The sequence below is a fragment of the Chiloscyllium plagiosum genome, unplaced genomic scaffold (genome assembly GCF_037043375.1).
Source record: "Chiloscyllium plagiosum isolate Xiang-an unplaced genomic scaffold, Cpla_swu_hap1 HiC_scaffold_1, whole genome shotgun sequence".
In the NCBI taxonomy this organism is placed as follows: domain Eukaryota; kingdom Metazoa; phylum Chordata; class Chondrichthyes; order Orectolobiformes; family Hemiscylliidae; genus Chiloscyllium; species Chiloscyllium plagiosum.
Genome location: NW_028270139.1, coordinates 96,759,269 through 96,774,826, shown reverse-complemented (window position 1 = coordinate 96,774,826; position 15,558 = coordinate 96,759,269). Strand labels below are relative to the sequence as shown.

The following is a 15,558-nucleotide window of genomic DNA, read 5'->3' as shown; positions in this document are numbered from 1 at the left end:
TGTGAAATTTTATATTTTTGTCATCACGAACACCAAACTGGTTTTACGTTCCTCAATGTTGTTCTGCAGGTGTTAAACTTGTTCTTGGCTCTTCTTCTCAACTTCTTTTCTGGGGATACACTAACTGCAAATAAAAAGGAAGAAAAAACAACTCCATATAAAGATTATATTAAGAGCTTCCTGCTTACGCTATCTTGCCGAAAAAGAAATAAATCATCTTTGGGTAAAATACAGCCAGATGACCAAACAGATACTTCAGAGACAGACAATGCTCACTTTTCTAATGATGTCCCTTTATCAGACTGCAATATGAAACATCAGATGAGTAAGTATCAGAAAGCTTTATATGTCCACATTTAAGCACAAAATAAATTGTACTCTTTTAATTAATCCTTTGTTGTAGAATAAGTATTGCAAATATGTTTAAATATATTTGGTTAAAACCTACTATGGTCTGGGTCTGAGCAAAGTATTAATTTATATGTATTCCTATGTTCACCAATTCAAGAGAAACATTTATCAATACCTCAGTTAAGGTAGCAGAGGAATGCCTCACAAATGTAGCCAACAAAATCACACATAATTCCTAATTTAAAGTTTTTATCCAGTAGGTTCACATTTAGTATATTTCATGTATTCCTGATTGGCACTGAAGAATATGAATGATGAATACCAAAAATCAAAATGTGCAATTTGTGGATATATAGAATAGTAGAGCACAGAAAGAGGCAATTAACCCCATCATGTCAGTTCTGATTCTTTGATAGGGCTATCCAAATAATCCCAATCCTTGTTTTCTCCCTTGGCTTTGAACTTTCCCCTTCAAACATTCATCCAATACTCTCTTGAAGGTTACTGCTTTTACCACACATTCAGTACATTCCAGATCACAACAACTCACTGTTTGAAAAAAAAATGTTCCCACACTATGTTCTCTGCCTCATCCCATCTGGATCATAAAATGTAGATCTTTTCTCCATTATCCCGTTGTCCTATATTCTCAATTTGGCTGTTGCATGTTATTAACATAGCTCCAAGAGTCTGAACTTGTATGTATTATTAATAACATCTGCAACTTCCCATTTGAAGATACAGATAAAATCAATTTTAAAATGAATGTTACCAGTAGAGAAATGGCAGATGGAATTTAATCTAAATGAGGTGATGCATTTTGGAAGGTCTAATGCAGGAAAGAAGTATACAACAAATAGCAGAACTCTTAGCAGCATTAACATGCAGAGGAATCTAGGCATACAGGTCCACAGTTGGCTGAAAGTGGCAACACAAGTGCATAAGATGGTCGAGAAGATGTATGGCATACTTGCCTTCTTTGGTTGGGACATAGCGTATAAAAATTGGCAAGTCATGTTGCAGTTGTACAGAACTTTAGTTTGGCCACATTTTCAATATTGTGTACAGTTCTGCTTGCCACACTACCAGAAGGATGAGGAGGCTTTGGAGAGAGTACAGAAAATGTTTGCCAGGATGTTGGTTTATTTGGAGGGTATTAGCTATGAGGAAAGATTGAACAAACTAGGTTTGTTTTCTCTCGAATTTCAGAGACTGAGGAGCAATCTGATCAAAGATTTCAAAATTATAATAAGTATGGATAGAATGGATTTTCAGAGACTTTTTGCCAGGATAAAAATATCTATTCCTAGAGAACATAGGTTTAAGGTAAAAGGGAAAATTTCTAAGGGATAGAAAGTATTTTTTTACATAGAGGGTGGTAAATGGCTGAAATGCACTTCTAAAGGAGTTAGTAAAAGCAGATACAACAGCAATATTTAAGAATCATCTTGACAGGACATAAGTAGGCAGGGAATAGAAGGATATGCACATGTAGAGGCAAAAGGATTTAGTTTAGAGCCAAAGGACCTGTTCCTGATCTGTACTGTTCTTTGTTCCATGTTAATATAAACACTATAACCCCATTTACTTTGAATAATCATGCATCTCTTAAAGTTAACATACAGCACAGCAAATTTGATTGAATTTTTAGCAAGATGAAATAAAAAGATTCACTTGACATCCAGTTTGTGCCTGCATATAAAATAAACTGATCCCTAAAAATATGTTGGACTTCACACAGGTATGCAATCAGCAGTTGTGCGCTTCACACCAAACATCCATTGGGTTTGCTGACTAAAATAACCCTCATTCCACCTATTACAATAAACCTCATTACACCAACTAAAATAACCCTCATTGCACCTACTACAATAACCCTCATTACACCTATTACAATAAATCTCATTGCACCTACTAAAATAACCCTCATTACACCTATTACAATAAACCTCATTACACCAACTAAAATAACCCTCATTACACCTACTAAAATAACCTTCATTATACCTACTATAATAACCCTCATTGCACCTACTACAATAAACCTCATCACATCTACTAAAATAACCTTCATTATACCTACTAAAATGACCCTCATTACACCTACTAAAATGACCCTCATTACACCTACTATAATAACCCTCATTACACCTACTGTAATAACCCTCATTGCACCTACTAAAATAACCCTCATTACATCTACTAAAATGACCATCATTACACCTACTGTAATAACCCTCATTACACCTACTGTAATAACCCTCATTACACCTACTAAAATAACCTTCATTATACCTACTAAAATGACCCTCATTGCACCTACTATAATAACCCTCATTACACCTACTGTAATAACCCTCATTACACCTACTGTAATAACCCTCATTACATCTACTAAAATAACCTTCATTATACCTACTAAAATGACCCTCATTGCACCTACTATAATAACCCTCATTACACCTACTGTAATAAACCTCATTACACCTACTAAAATAACCTTCATTATACCTACTAAAATGACCCTCATTGCACCTACTATAATAACCCTCAATTCACCTACTGTAATAACCCTCATTACACCTACTGTAATAACCCTCATTACACCTACAAGAAGTGCCACCTGGCTTTCTGTTGACATGTTCCTTCCCTTTAAATGGGACAAACTGAGTTTTCATTTTGTGCCTTCCACTGATTCATGTCTAACATTGAGGAATTAGCATGTGGGATCACTGATTCAAATCCATAACCTGTGTTTCCAAGAACAGTGTGTTCAATCTGTAATGCATTTTATGTCAATATTTTTTGTACCCACAGTTCTGATGCTGGTACAATCAAAAATCTAAATATAAAGTTTGGAAATTGCTGACCAACTTTAAATTTGCTAGTTTTATACTGGGTGGTTCTTGTGATTTGGGGGACAATGTAGGATGACTTCTGGTAGTAACGGCACTATACAAAAAATAATGTGACATTATTTTCAGCTAAAAGACTTCAAAAATGCATTTAGTTTTTGGAATTTATGAAGACAGATGATTTTTTTAAAAAATGGAATTCTGTTGTACAATTTTAAATCTGCTGATACTTTCTAAATCATCTTTTTTGTTTGAAGTTAACTATTGTTTCTTGTAGGTATGCAAAATGAAATTAACTTGTCAAGGACTGTTGAGTCAACAGCTTCGCCAACACTGTCAAATAGTGCTGAGCTCCCTTCAATGGGCACAAATGAAGTGCCTACCATCAGTGCTATGTGTGATCCAGCCAGTGGTGGACGGAAGTATGAAAATGGATCAGCAGTCTTGATGGTAACACATGAATGTAATTCTATATAATATCTAGTCTTATAGTCACTGAGGCCAAAATGACTTGATGGCAGCTCCAGCAGTGGAGACACGGCAGAACAGAACCTATATTTGTTTTTGCAGTAAGTCACAGTCTACATCTGCAATTGTGAGATTGTCAAAGGGGATTACACCACTTTCCACCCCAATTCATATTTGTAAAGCTCTTTTGAACCAAAGGTAAAAATAAACTTTGGCGTGTTCAGCTTCCAACTGGCAGAAGGTAATGTATTACCTTAGTGTTGAAAATACTTAAAGCCTTTCTAAAATCCCTAAAGTGACCCAGATATCTTGTGTTTTTCTGATGTCTGTAAGTGGTATTCAATAGTGGTCCTAGAGAAACCTCTAACATTCTGGGGGAAAAGAAAGATCCTCCTAAATTCCACACCACTTGATCAGAAAATTGTTGGAATGACAAAACTGAATTATCACAAAGTCAGATTTCATTGCAAGTGCCGCTCGATCTCCGATCATGGCTGAAATTTCAATGTCACAATATTTTAATTCATTTAAGCATTGTGGAAAAAGCCTTTAAAATAAAGTAGACAATACCTTCTGTGTTTCAGATAAGTATTCTAAAATGGAAGTGCAGTTTTTATACAAGCAACTGTGCAGACATTTTACATATTGAGGAATGTAAATTGAGAGAAATGTCTTAACTGCTTATTTGTCAAATTGAAATTTTCTCTTTCAATTGCAATGGTACATAGCCATCTAGAAATATTTATAAGGAACTTAAAATTAAAGAGCTATTAAGATTCATCTATTAATCTGGGCAACTAAAGCGTAAGAATGCTTGTTGTACTTCCTTCTATAAATAATGATATTTTACAAAATAATTCATTCTTTTGTTCATTTATGGGATGCAGACCTTACTGCTATCTAAAGCACACAATAGTTGTCCTGTGAAAATGATCATGAATATTTTTCTGGAACTCTTCGTAATGGTTTGATACAGCTTGGTTACTTGCGGGATCAACTCCCAGTGCAGTAAACAGTTAACTACATTTGTATGAACTGCAGTTACATATAGACCACGTTGGTTGAGTATGGCAGCTTTACTTCTTCAAATTGAATTCAAATTCTCAAATTGCCACGGTGGAATTTCTATCCATGTTCTCTCGAATACTAATCCAATCTGATTATTTAGTTCACTAATATAATCATTTCTCAACCAAATATCTTCTACGTATTACTAAGTTTTATACAGGCAAGGAACAAGTTTTGTTCATGAACTTTAAAACAGTTAGGAACTTGTATAAATTTATCCAATGAGTGCACACAGGATGCACAATGCCAATGTTCTACTCAGTTGCATCTTTACCAATCAAATTCAGCATTTAGGAAACTAGGAGTCTTATAGAAAGTGCAATGGGACACAGACTTGTAATTTAGGATGTGGGCATACCCGTCATTCCAAAACAAGGACAATTATCAGAAATGGTGTTTTAAAGATTATGGGCAAAGGTGCGATCACTGAATGCATAAGAATTAATTTCTAGATGATACATCCAATTTCTGTAGTGTGAAATGCTGTTTACATGTAGAAGGGCATGAGAGAAGTAATAAGCGAGACTGAGATAGGATTTGGAGATTGCAGCAGAGGTTCAAATGGGGATATGAAGCCAGGCAGGGTAGCATTGCTGAGAAGGAGTTAGCAGCTGTGAACCAGATTTTGGTTCAAACCAAGATGCTGTACATTCCTTGAAGCTGAGATCATGGATGGTGGAGCCTTTGTTAGCAAGGACATTGACATTTTATAACAAAGCTGAAGTATTTATCAGTATCTAGATTAGAATGGTGCTGGAAAAGCACAGCAGTTCTGGCAGCATCCGAGGAACAGTAAAATCAACGTTTCGGGCAAAAGCCCTTCATCAGGAATACAGGCAGAGAGCCTGAAGGGTGGAGAGATAAATGAGAGTAGGGTGGGATTGGGGAGAAATTAGCATAGAGTACAATAGGTGAGTGGGGGAGGGGGGTGGAGTGGAAAGGTGGAAAAGAAGATAGGCAGGTAGGACAGGTCATGGGGACAGTGCTGAGCTGGAAGTTTGGAACTGGGGTGAGGTGGGGGAAGGGGAAATGAGGAAACTGTTGAAGTCCACATTGATGCCCTGGGGTTGGGGTTGATGCCCAGGGCATCAATGTGGACTTCAACAGTTTCCTCATTTCCCCTTCCCCCACCTCACCCCAGTTCCAAACTTCCAGTTCAGCACTGTCCCCATGACCTGTCCTACCTGCCTATCTTCTTTTCCACCTATCCACTCCACCCTCCCCCCCCCGCCCCGACCTATCACCTTCATCCCTCCCCCACTCACCTATTGTACTCTATGCTACTTTCTCCCCACCCCCACCCTACTCTCATTTAACTCTCCACCCTTCAGGCTCTCTGCCTGTATTCCTGATGAAGGGCTTTTGCCCGAAACGTTGATTTTACTGCTCCTCGGATGCTGCCTGAACTGCTGTGCTATTCCAGCACCATTCTAATCTAGACTGTGGTTTCCAGCATCTGCAGTCATTGTTTTTATCCGTATTTATCAGTATGCCTATTAAGGATAAACATCTAGGATTTATCCTTCTCCATTTGGCCTCTCTCACTCGCTCCCACAATACTGTCCAACAACTTAATCAGAATTGAAAATATCTTTAAATACTCAGGTGGCATTTACTTCATGATAAAGAGATAATAAGTCTTTTTATTTGTGAAGATTCAGTAACAACCGAATACCAATGAATTCTAATGTTATTTGGCTCGTACATATGCAGGCCTCAGGCCCTAATATAGTCATTCCCATGGAAGCTTACAGATAATGTGCCAGCCACCACCAGCACAATTTCTGGATATGCCCTGCCCTATGAACAGGACAGACACAGCAGAGATTGTCCTGAGATATTGAATCCAGAAGTCTCATGGCAGCAAATCAACATAACCTAGGAAATCTCCTGCTAATTATCGCCTCCTCTTCAACTAATGAATCGTTCCTTCCCCATGTCGAACACCATTTAGAGGAAGTACTGTGGATAGTATAGAATATACTGTGGGTGGGAAACTTCAGTGTCCACGTGTGGCTCAGTAGCAATGCAACTGGCCAAGTGTTAAAGGCAAACTTTCCGCTGGCTGAAGTCATACCTGGCACATAGGAAGATTATTGTAATTGTTGGAGGTCAGTTATTTCAGCTCCAAGACATCTCTGCAGAAGTTCCTCAGGATAGTGTTCTAGGTACAACCATCTTCAGCTGCTTCATCAGTGACCTTCCCTCCATCATAAAGTCAGAAGTGGGGATATTCACCAATGTTTAGCACAATTCACAACTTCTCAGATACTGAAATAGTCCACGTTCAAATGCAACAAGACCTGGGCAATACCCAGGCAAGTAACATTCATGCCACACAAATGCCAGGCAATGGCCATCTCCAATAAGAACCAGCACCCCTTGACATTCAATGGTGTTACCATCACTGAATCCTCCCCTATCAACATCCTGAGTGTTTTTATCAATCAGAAACTCAAAGACTTACCAGTGGCTACAATAGAAGGTCAGGGCCAGGAATACTGCAGTCCATCACTTACAAGGCACAAGATCATCAACTTAAAACCTGACATCTATAAGACACTATTGGTCATCAGCACCAGCACCACTGTATTCAATAATCTGTAAACTCAGGCCCACTAAATCCTCCACTTGACCATCACCATCCAATCAGGAGATCGACCCTGGTTAAATGAAGTGTGCAAGACGGCATGCCAGGAGTGGCACTTGGTGCATGTGAAAATGAAGTTTCAATCTGCTGGAGATATAACACAGGAATAATGCAGGCCATGCAGGAGAAATAGCAAATGATAGACGGGGCTAACTGATCCCACAACCACTACATTTTACAGTCCTGCCACATCCAGTCGTGAATGATGGTGGACAATTGAAAATTACACAAAAGTTAAAATGAGAACTGCCCACAAATATCCTCATCCTCATTGTGAGGTAGCCCTGCAAATCAATGCAAAAGATAAGGCTAAAGCATTTGCAACAATCTTAAGTCTAGTTGTTAAGTGGATCAACCAACTCAACCTTCTCCTGAAGCAGCTGAATACACTGGATAGCTCAAACACTATGGTTCCTGACTGCAGTAGTACTAATGACTTATACTCCAGAACTAGCTGTGGCCCTAGCCAAGCTTTTCTGGTACAGTTATAAAACAGGCATCTGCTTGGGAAGATTAAGGCTATCTCAGGGAGTGTTCTAATGCTGAGCACTACTCCTTCAAACAGAAGAGAAGAATAATCCTTTGATCTTTGGACAACTAAACCCCAAACTTTCATGCCACTTGTCCAATAATGGAAGCACGAGCTGCTACCTTTCACCAATGTGCATCCAAGCTTCATGGCTCATCAGCTGCTCTACCTTACATGTCTTTTACTTTCCTGCTCACTCCTTCCCCTCAGAGAGTCACTTTGCTTGTTGCTGTCATGGCAGCCACATTGTTTTAATTATTCCATAATACTCACTCTATCTGCAAAGGAGGCCGGAGACTCTTTTCCTGCATTGGCCTCTGGTGGACCTCACAGCTACTGGACTGCACTACAATCTTCATCCGGAATTCCTCAATCAGACAGGAGGGTCTTCTGATACTGTTGGTGAAGTAGAATGCCTCCTGTCACTCTTAGCAGAGCTGGAGGAGAAGCGACATAGAAGGATTGCTGAATTATGAGCTGATCCTTTATCAGTCATGAGCCAGTTTCAGATGGACATTCCCTCCTTAAGGCCAAGCACAGATTAGGATATACAAAACAGAGTCTAGAGATCTGACTGATGATCTTGGGTTCAGAAGAATAGAAGAAGGCTGAGCCTGGAGATTTGGGCAGAAATTGGATTCCTGTCAGATTATACAGTGTTGAAGCTGCTGGCTTGTAATCATTGCATGCATGTTCAGATGCTACTTCAAGAGATGCCCATTCTACTAACAGTGGAATCAACAATTTCTGCCTGTCTCTTTTTGCAAAATTGGCTGGCCACTGCCCCTCCACCGTAGCTTTTGAGCGACCGGCAAATACTCATATTCAATTAATCATTGCGAGCAGATGTGACTTGCACTTTCTGCTCTCCTGATCTTCTGTTTTGCTCTCCACTGATGGGAATGCCGAGTGTTCTCAACATTTTCTGTTTACACATCGGTAAGAAGTTTGTCACCAAACTCTGAAGCTGTAGACCCTATTGTATACTATTATGTAGCTATGTATAACTGGAAAAGTTAACTTGTGATGATCATCATTTTTGCATCATTGGACAAAGTGGTTCAACCCATTACTCTTTTCTTACATTAGCTCGAGACGGTGGAGGAAGAGCAGCAGGAAGCAGAACGTGAACTCTATCGTCCATCTGGGGACACGGGTTGCCCAGAAATAACAGAGCAGTCAAATGATAAACCTGTTAATGAAGATAATAAAACCGATGGTGAGAAACCTCTGTGCTCAGTTGAAGAGGAAGGCATGGAGGATGAAGAACAAAAAACAGAAGTCAAAACAATGCAGCCCTGCTTGCCAGCCATGTGCACTGAAAAATGCATTTGTTGTAATGCACTTAAAACAACCTTCTTGGGAAAGCTCTTCCTTTCACTGAGGACACTGATGTTCAAAGTGGTGAATAATCGTGTGTTTGATGGCAGTGTACTGTTTGTCATACTTTTGAGTACAATGACACTGGTAAGTTCTAATAGATTGAAAGAAAATCTATTGTTGGCCTCAACACTTATAGACAAGTGGTCACAAGCCAGAGTAGCATTGGAGTTAACCCTGGTTTCGATCTGGTCCTACTTTGAAATTGAATGTTTTGGCAGCCACGGCTTTTTTTTGTTTTCTTTGTCACCAGACCAAATGCATATTCAAAAATATGATTGTTCAGATATATATTATATATATAAACTCAGAGCTCTTGGCATCAAATTTAGCTTCAACTCCCATGTCACAATTAATATTCTTGCATGATTCCACTGACTTTGCATATGTTTGGCCTCCATAGAATTTAGTTTTTTTTGGAATTAATAATCTAACACTAGGCCAAAGGCAGGTTAGTAACTTAGAAACTGTTCCTTGACATGTGTTGAGAACTTAATGCTCTCCTCAATTCATAGAGTGGTTACAGTGTAGTCGAAGTTCTATTGATGGCAGACCAATTAAATACATATTTTGTTCTGTCTTCACAAAGGAGAACACAAAAAAGGTCACAAAAATTGTGGGGGATGCCTGGTCTACTGAGAAGGAGGAAGTGAAGGAAATCAGTATTAGTAGGGAAATGATGTTGGGAAAATTGATGGGAATAAAACCTGGCAAATCCCCACTTCCCAATAATCTACATCTCAGATTACTTAAGGAAGTGGTCCTAGAGGTAGTGGATGAATTGATGGTCACCTTCAAGATTCTCTAGATGCTGGAAAGGTGCCTATGGATTGGAGGATACCTAATATAACTTCACTACTTAAAAATGGAGGTAGAGAGAAAACAGAGGATTATTGACCAGTTAGCCTGACATTGACAGTTGGATAATGGTTTATTTCTTTTAAAAGTTTTAACCATAGTGCACTTGGAAAACAATGCCGGATCGGACAGGTTAGCATTGGTTTACGAAAGGAAAATCATGGTTGACAAATCCCCTGGAATTTTTTGAGGATGATAACTAGTGGAGTTGATTGGGGAGAAGCAATGGATATGGTTTCCTTGGACTTTTAGAAGGTTTTTGATAAGGTCCCACATAAGAAATTGGTATGTAAAATTAAAGTATATGGGCTATGGGTTAGTTCCCATTAGTAACTTAACAACACAGTCCGTTCCATTCCAAATATCATATTCATGCTCCTTGTCCAAAGGTATACACAAATAATTGTTCTTTGAATCAGAGATTCATAGAGTCTTACAGAACAGAAACTGAACTTTGGTCCAACTCCACACCAACCACATTTCCAAAACTAAACCCATCCCATTCGTATGTGTGAACCACCCTCTGTGTGAAAAACTTGCCATTCAGGTCCCTTTTAAATTTTTCTGCACTCACGTTAAAAATATGCCTTCCAGTTCATGAGGTACCAGAATGCAGCTTTGTTCATTAAATCATATCCAATTCTTGTGTCTTAAGCAGAGGTGTGGATCAACTAAAAAGGAAAGTATAAAAATTAAAGATCATTATATATATGGCAATGAAGATTTTGTAAGGAAAAATTGATGACAGTGATCACAACAATTATGGAGAGAAGAATGGAAGAGATGATAGGATTAGATGGAAGACACTGTGGTATAATCATCATATTTTCACCTCATAAAGTCAACCTATGGTCCTTTCAATTCTTGCAAGATATCCTCTCACCCTCGCCAATGTCCATGAACATGCTGTTTCCTCTCAAATCTGTGTCTGTCATTCCCAGAACTCCATGCCTGAAGCACTGCCACAGTATTGAAATGGCTCTCACCAAATCACAGACAAATTCCTATGTGACTGTGAATACAGTAAACTATCCTTCCTTGTCCTTCTCAATCTTTAACATGGTTGACCACACCACCTTCTTGAAACTTTCCATTGTCATACGGCTCGGCAAATGCATCTATCTAACTCCATTCTTTTTTCATCTAATCATAACTCAATTATTAGTTGCATTGTCTTCTCTTCTTACACCTGTATATTACCTCTTATGAGGCCCAAAGATACACCCTTTGCTTCCTCCTTTTACTCATTTGCCCCTCAGTGACATCATTAGTTTTCACATATATGATACCCAAGTTTACCTCACCACCATTTTTCTCATTCCTAAATGGTTCTAAATTGTCACACAGCTTTTCCAACTAAAGTTTTTTAAAAGCTGCTGCTATTTGTTTTTGGAATTCCATACACTTTGTTCCCTAGCCACCACTTTATCAGCTCCATGAAAATGGTCTGAGGCTGAGCCAGATTGCTTGCAACTTTGATGCCATATTCAACCCTGAGATGAGTTCTCAATCACAAATCTGCACCATCACCAATGCTGTTCATTTCCACCTCTATAACAACAAGTCCTAACTTGCATCAATCCTTTTCATCCTTCTCCCCATCCAATGCACATAGATATACATTGGCTCCAAGTTAAGAAAATTATTGTATTTAAAATGTTCATACTGTTTCATAATCCTTCCATGACATTACCCCCTCAGCCACATCTCCGTAAATTCCATGATACACAAAATCTTCTGTGCTATCTGCATTGCTCCAGTGCTGGCTGCTTGAACAGCCTTGACTATAAGCAAGTGGTGGCATTTCCTTAGCTGTCAAAGCACTAATTTTAGACATCTACAGTTTTCTTTCCTCATTTAGTACAGTCCTTAAAACCTAACACCTTTTCCAAACTTTTATTTGTTTGCTTTAATATTCCCTTACATGGCTTAGTTCAAATTTAATTGAATAAGGTTCCTGCAAAGCACCCGGGGACATTTTACCACTGTAACAATGCTGTATATAAGTTGCTGTAATCACTAGCCTTGACCAGTTGGGAATACTTATTTGTTTCAGATTCTATGTAATTCAATATCATTCAAGCTGGCATGATTAGGTAGTAGGCGTCTACTAAAGAGGGAAATCAGGAGGACAAAAATGGGACATAAGATAGCTTTGACAAATAGGGTTAAGGAGAATCCAAAGGAATTATATAAATACATTAAAGTCAAAAGGATAACTAGGGAGAGAATAGGGCCCCTTAAAGATCAGCAAGGCCCCTATATATGGAGCCACAGGAGATGGGAGAGATACTAAACCAGTATTTTGCATCCGTGTTTACTGTGGAGAAGGATATAGAAGATATTGAACGTGGGGAAATAATTAGCAACATCTTGAAAAATGTCCATATTATGGAGGAGGAGATGTTGGACGCTTTAACATGCAAAGAAGTGGATAAATCCCAGGACCAGATCAGATGTACCCTAGAAACCTGTGGAAAGCTAGAGAAGTGATTGCTGGGCCTGCTGTTGAGATATTTGGATCATTGATAGCCACAGGTGAGGTGCTAAAAGACTGGAGGTTAGCTAACGTGGTGCCACTGTTTAAGAAGGGTGGTAAGGAAAAGCCAGGGAACAATAGACTGCTGGGCCTGACATCGATGGTTGGCAAGTTGTTGGAGGGGATCCTGAGGGACATGTGTTTGGAAAAAGTGAGGACTGCAGATGCTAGAGATCAGTGTTGAAAAGTGTGGCAAGGACTGATTAGGGATAGTCAACACGGCTTTGTGCATGGAAAATCATGTCTCATTAACTTGATTGATTCTTTGAAGAAGTAAGCAAGATGTTTGATGAGGGCAAAGCAGTGGACATGATTTATATGGACTTCAGTAAGCCATTCGACAAAGTTCCTCATGACAGACTGGTTAGCAAGGTTAGATCACATGGAATAAAGGGAGAACTAGTCATGTGGATACAGACTGGTTTGAAGGTAGAAGACAGAGGGTGGTGGTGGAGGGTTGCCGTTCAGACTGGAGGCCTGTCACCAGTGGTGTAGCGCAAGGATCAGTGCTGGGTCCACTGCTTTTCGTCGTTTATATAAATGATTTGGATATGAATATAGGAGGTATAGAACATAGAGAACATAGAAGAATACAGCGCAGTACAGGCCCTTCGGCCCTCGATGTTGCGCCGATCCAAGCCCACCTAACCTACACTAGCCCACTATCCTCCATATGCCTATCCAATGCCCGCTTAAATGCCCATAATGAGGGAGAGTCCACCACTGCTACTGGCAGGGCATTCCATGAACTCACGACTCGCTGAGTAAAGAACCTACCCCTAACATCTGTCCTATACCTACCCCCCCTTAATTTAAAGCTATGCCCCCTTGTAATAGCTGACTCCATACGTGGAAAAAGATTCTCACTGTCGACCCTATCTAAACCCCTAATCATCTTATACACCTCTATCAAGTCACCCCTAAACCTTCTTTTCTCCAATGAAAACAACCCCAAGTGCCTCAGCCTTTCCTCATACGATCTTTCTACCATACCAGGCAACATCCTGGTAAACCTCCTCTGCACCCGTTCCAGTGCCTCCACATCCTTCCTATAGTATGGCGACCAAAACTGCACACAATACTCCAGATGTGGCCGCACCAGAGTCTTATACAACTGCAACATGACCTCAGTACTCCGGAACTCAATTCCTCTACCAATAAAAGCCAATACGCCGTATGCCTTCTTCACCGCACTATTTACCTGGGTGGCAACTTTCAAAGATTTGTGTACATGGACACCAAGATCCCTCTGCTCATCCACACTACCAAGTATCCGACCGTTAGCCCAGTACCCCATCTTTTTATTACTCTTACCAAATTACATTTGGAATACTGTGTATAATAAGTAAGTTTGCACATGACACAAAAATTGAAGGTGGACAATGAAGAAAGTTTTCTCAGAGTACAACAGGATCTTGATCAGATGAGCCAATGGACCGAGGAGTGGCAGATGGAGTTTATATAAATGTGAGGAGCTGTATTTTAGGCAGACAATTCAGGACAGGACTTATACACTTAATGGTCAGGTCCTGTGGACTATTGCTGAGTAAAGAGACCTTGGAGTGCAGGTTCATAGTTCCTTGAAAGTGGAGTTGCAGTTAGATAGGATAGTGAAAAAGACGTTTGGTATGCTTGTCTTTATTGGTCAGTGCATTGAGTATAGGAGTTGGGAGGTCATGTTGCGGCTGTACAGGATATTGATTAGGCCACATTTGGAATACTGTGTGCAGTTATGGTCTCTCTGCTATAGGTTGGATGTTATGAAACTTGAAAGGGTTCAGAAAAGATTTGCAAGGAAGTTGGCAGGGTTGGAGAATTTGAGATATAGGAAGAGGCTGAATAGCTGGGGCTCTTTTCCCTGGAGTGTCAAAGGCTGAGAGGAGACCTTATAGAAGTTTATACAATTATGAGGGGCATGGATATGGTAAATAGATAAGGTCTTTTCCCAAGGGTGGGCGTCCAAAACTAGTGGGCATAGCTTTAAGGTGAGAGGGGAAAGATTTAAAAGAGACCTAAGCAGCAACTTTTTCATGCAGAGGGTTGTGCGTGTATGGAATGGGCCGCCAGGGGAAATGGTGCAGGCTGGTACAATTACCACATTTAAAAGGCATCTGAACGGGTATATGAATAGGAAGGGTTTAGAGGGACATGGGCCAAGTGCTGGCATATGGGACTAGATTTATCGAGGATATCTGGTCAGCATGAACGGGTTGGACTGAAAGATCTGTTTCTATGCTGTATATCTCTGTGACTCTATGCTCTGTATCTCACTAAAGACAAATAGAAATTGCATTTGTTAAAATAATCAAAGCAGGAGTTTCATACAGATTTGTTAAAGGATTTATGAAATACTTATTGCACACAGTAATTTCAATTCCTTAGCCACAAGGAATATTAAGCAACAGGTTAATCAGGAGTGTCTTCAATATATGTAACATAATTCCATATTTATTGTTTCTACATCAATGAATATTTTGACCTTATTCATAATGCCTCAGATTGAGTCTAACTCAATTGCTCAATTGCTCAAACTTCTTCAAGAAGTCTGATTTCTTTCTTCATTTTAAATACTACTTTAATCCTGAATAACAATTCAGCTTTTATTCTCCTGCCCAATTCCTGCTAATCCTTGTCTCCAATTGTTATACTCTGGGAGGTTCTTCAAGTACTTTTCACATGACTGAACAAATATGTTTGTTATCTTACAAAAGATACTTCTGCTGTTTCAAGCCTGTAACCACAAGACCATAAAACATAAAAACAGAAGTAAGCCAGAAGAATAGCCTTCCAGTCTGCTCTGTCATTCAATAGCGTCATGGCCAACCTGATCATCCTCGACTCTACTTTCCTACCTTTTCCT

General features: G+C 39.5%; 1 protein-coding gene across 6 annotated transcripts in view; it reads left to right on the top strand.

Annotated features, from left to right (window-relative positions):
- LOC122554926 (sodium channel protein 1 brain-like) overlaps positions 1–15,558 on the top strand; it is a 159,199-nt gene that overhangs the window by 52,372 nt on the left and 91,269 nt on the right. For 3 of the 6 annotated variants that reach the window (XM_087989221.1, XM_087989215.1, XM_087989231.1), the window contains exons 13-15: positions 70–325; positions 3,484–3,656; positions 9,011–9,388. In XM_087989221.1, coding sequence (XP_087845347.1) covers positions 70–325; positions 3,484–3,656; positions 9,011–9,388 — 807 coding nt within the window. The remainder of the gene's footprint in view (positions 1–69; positions 326–3,483; positions 3,657–9,010; positions 9,389–15,558) is intronic. The other 3 variants (XM_087989229.1, XM_087989225.1, XM_087989226.1) reach the window with 1 other exon arrangement.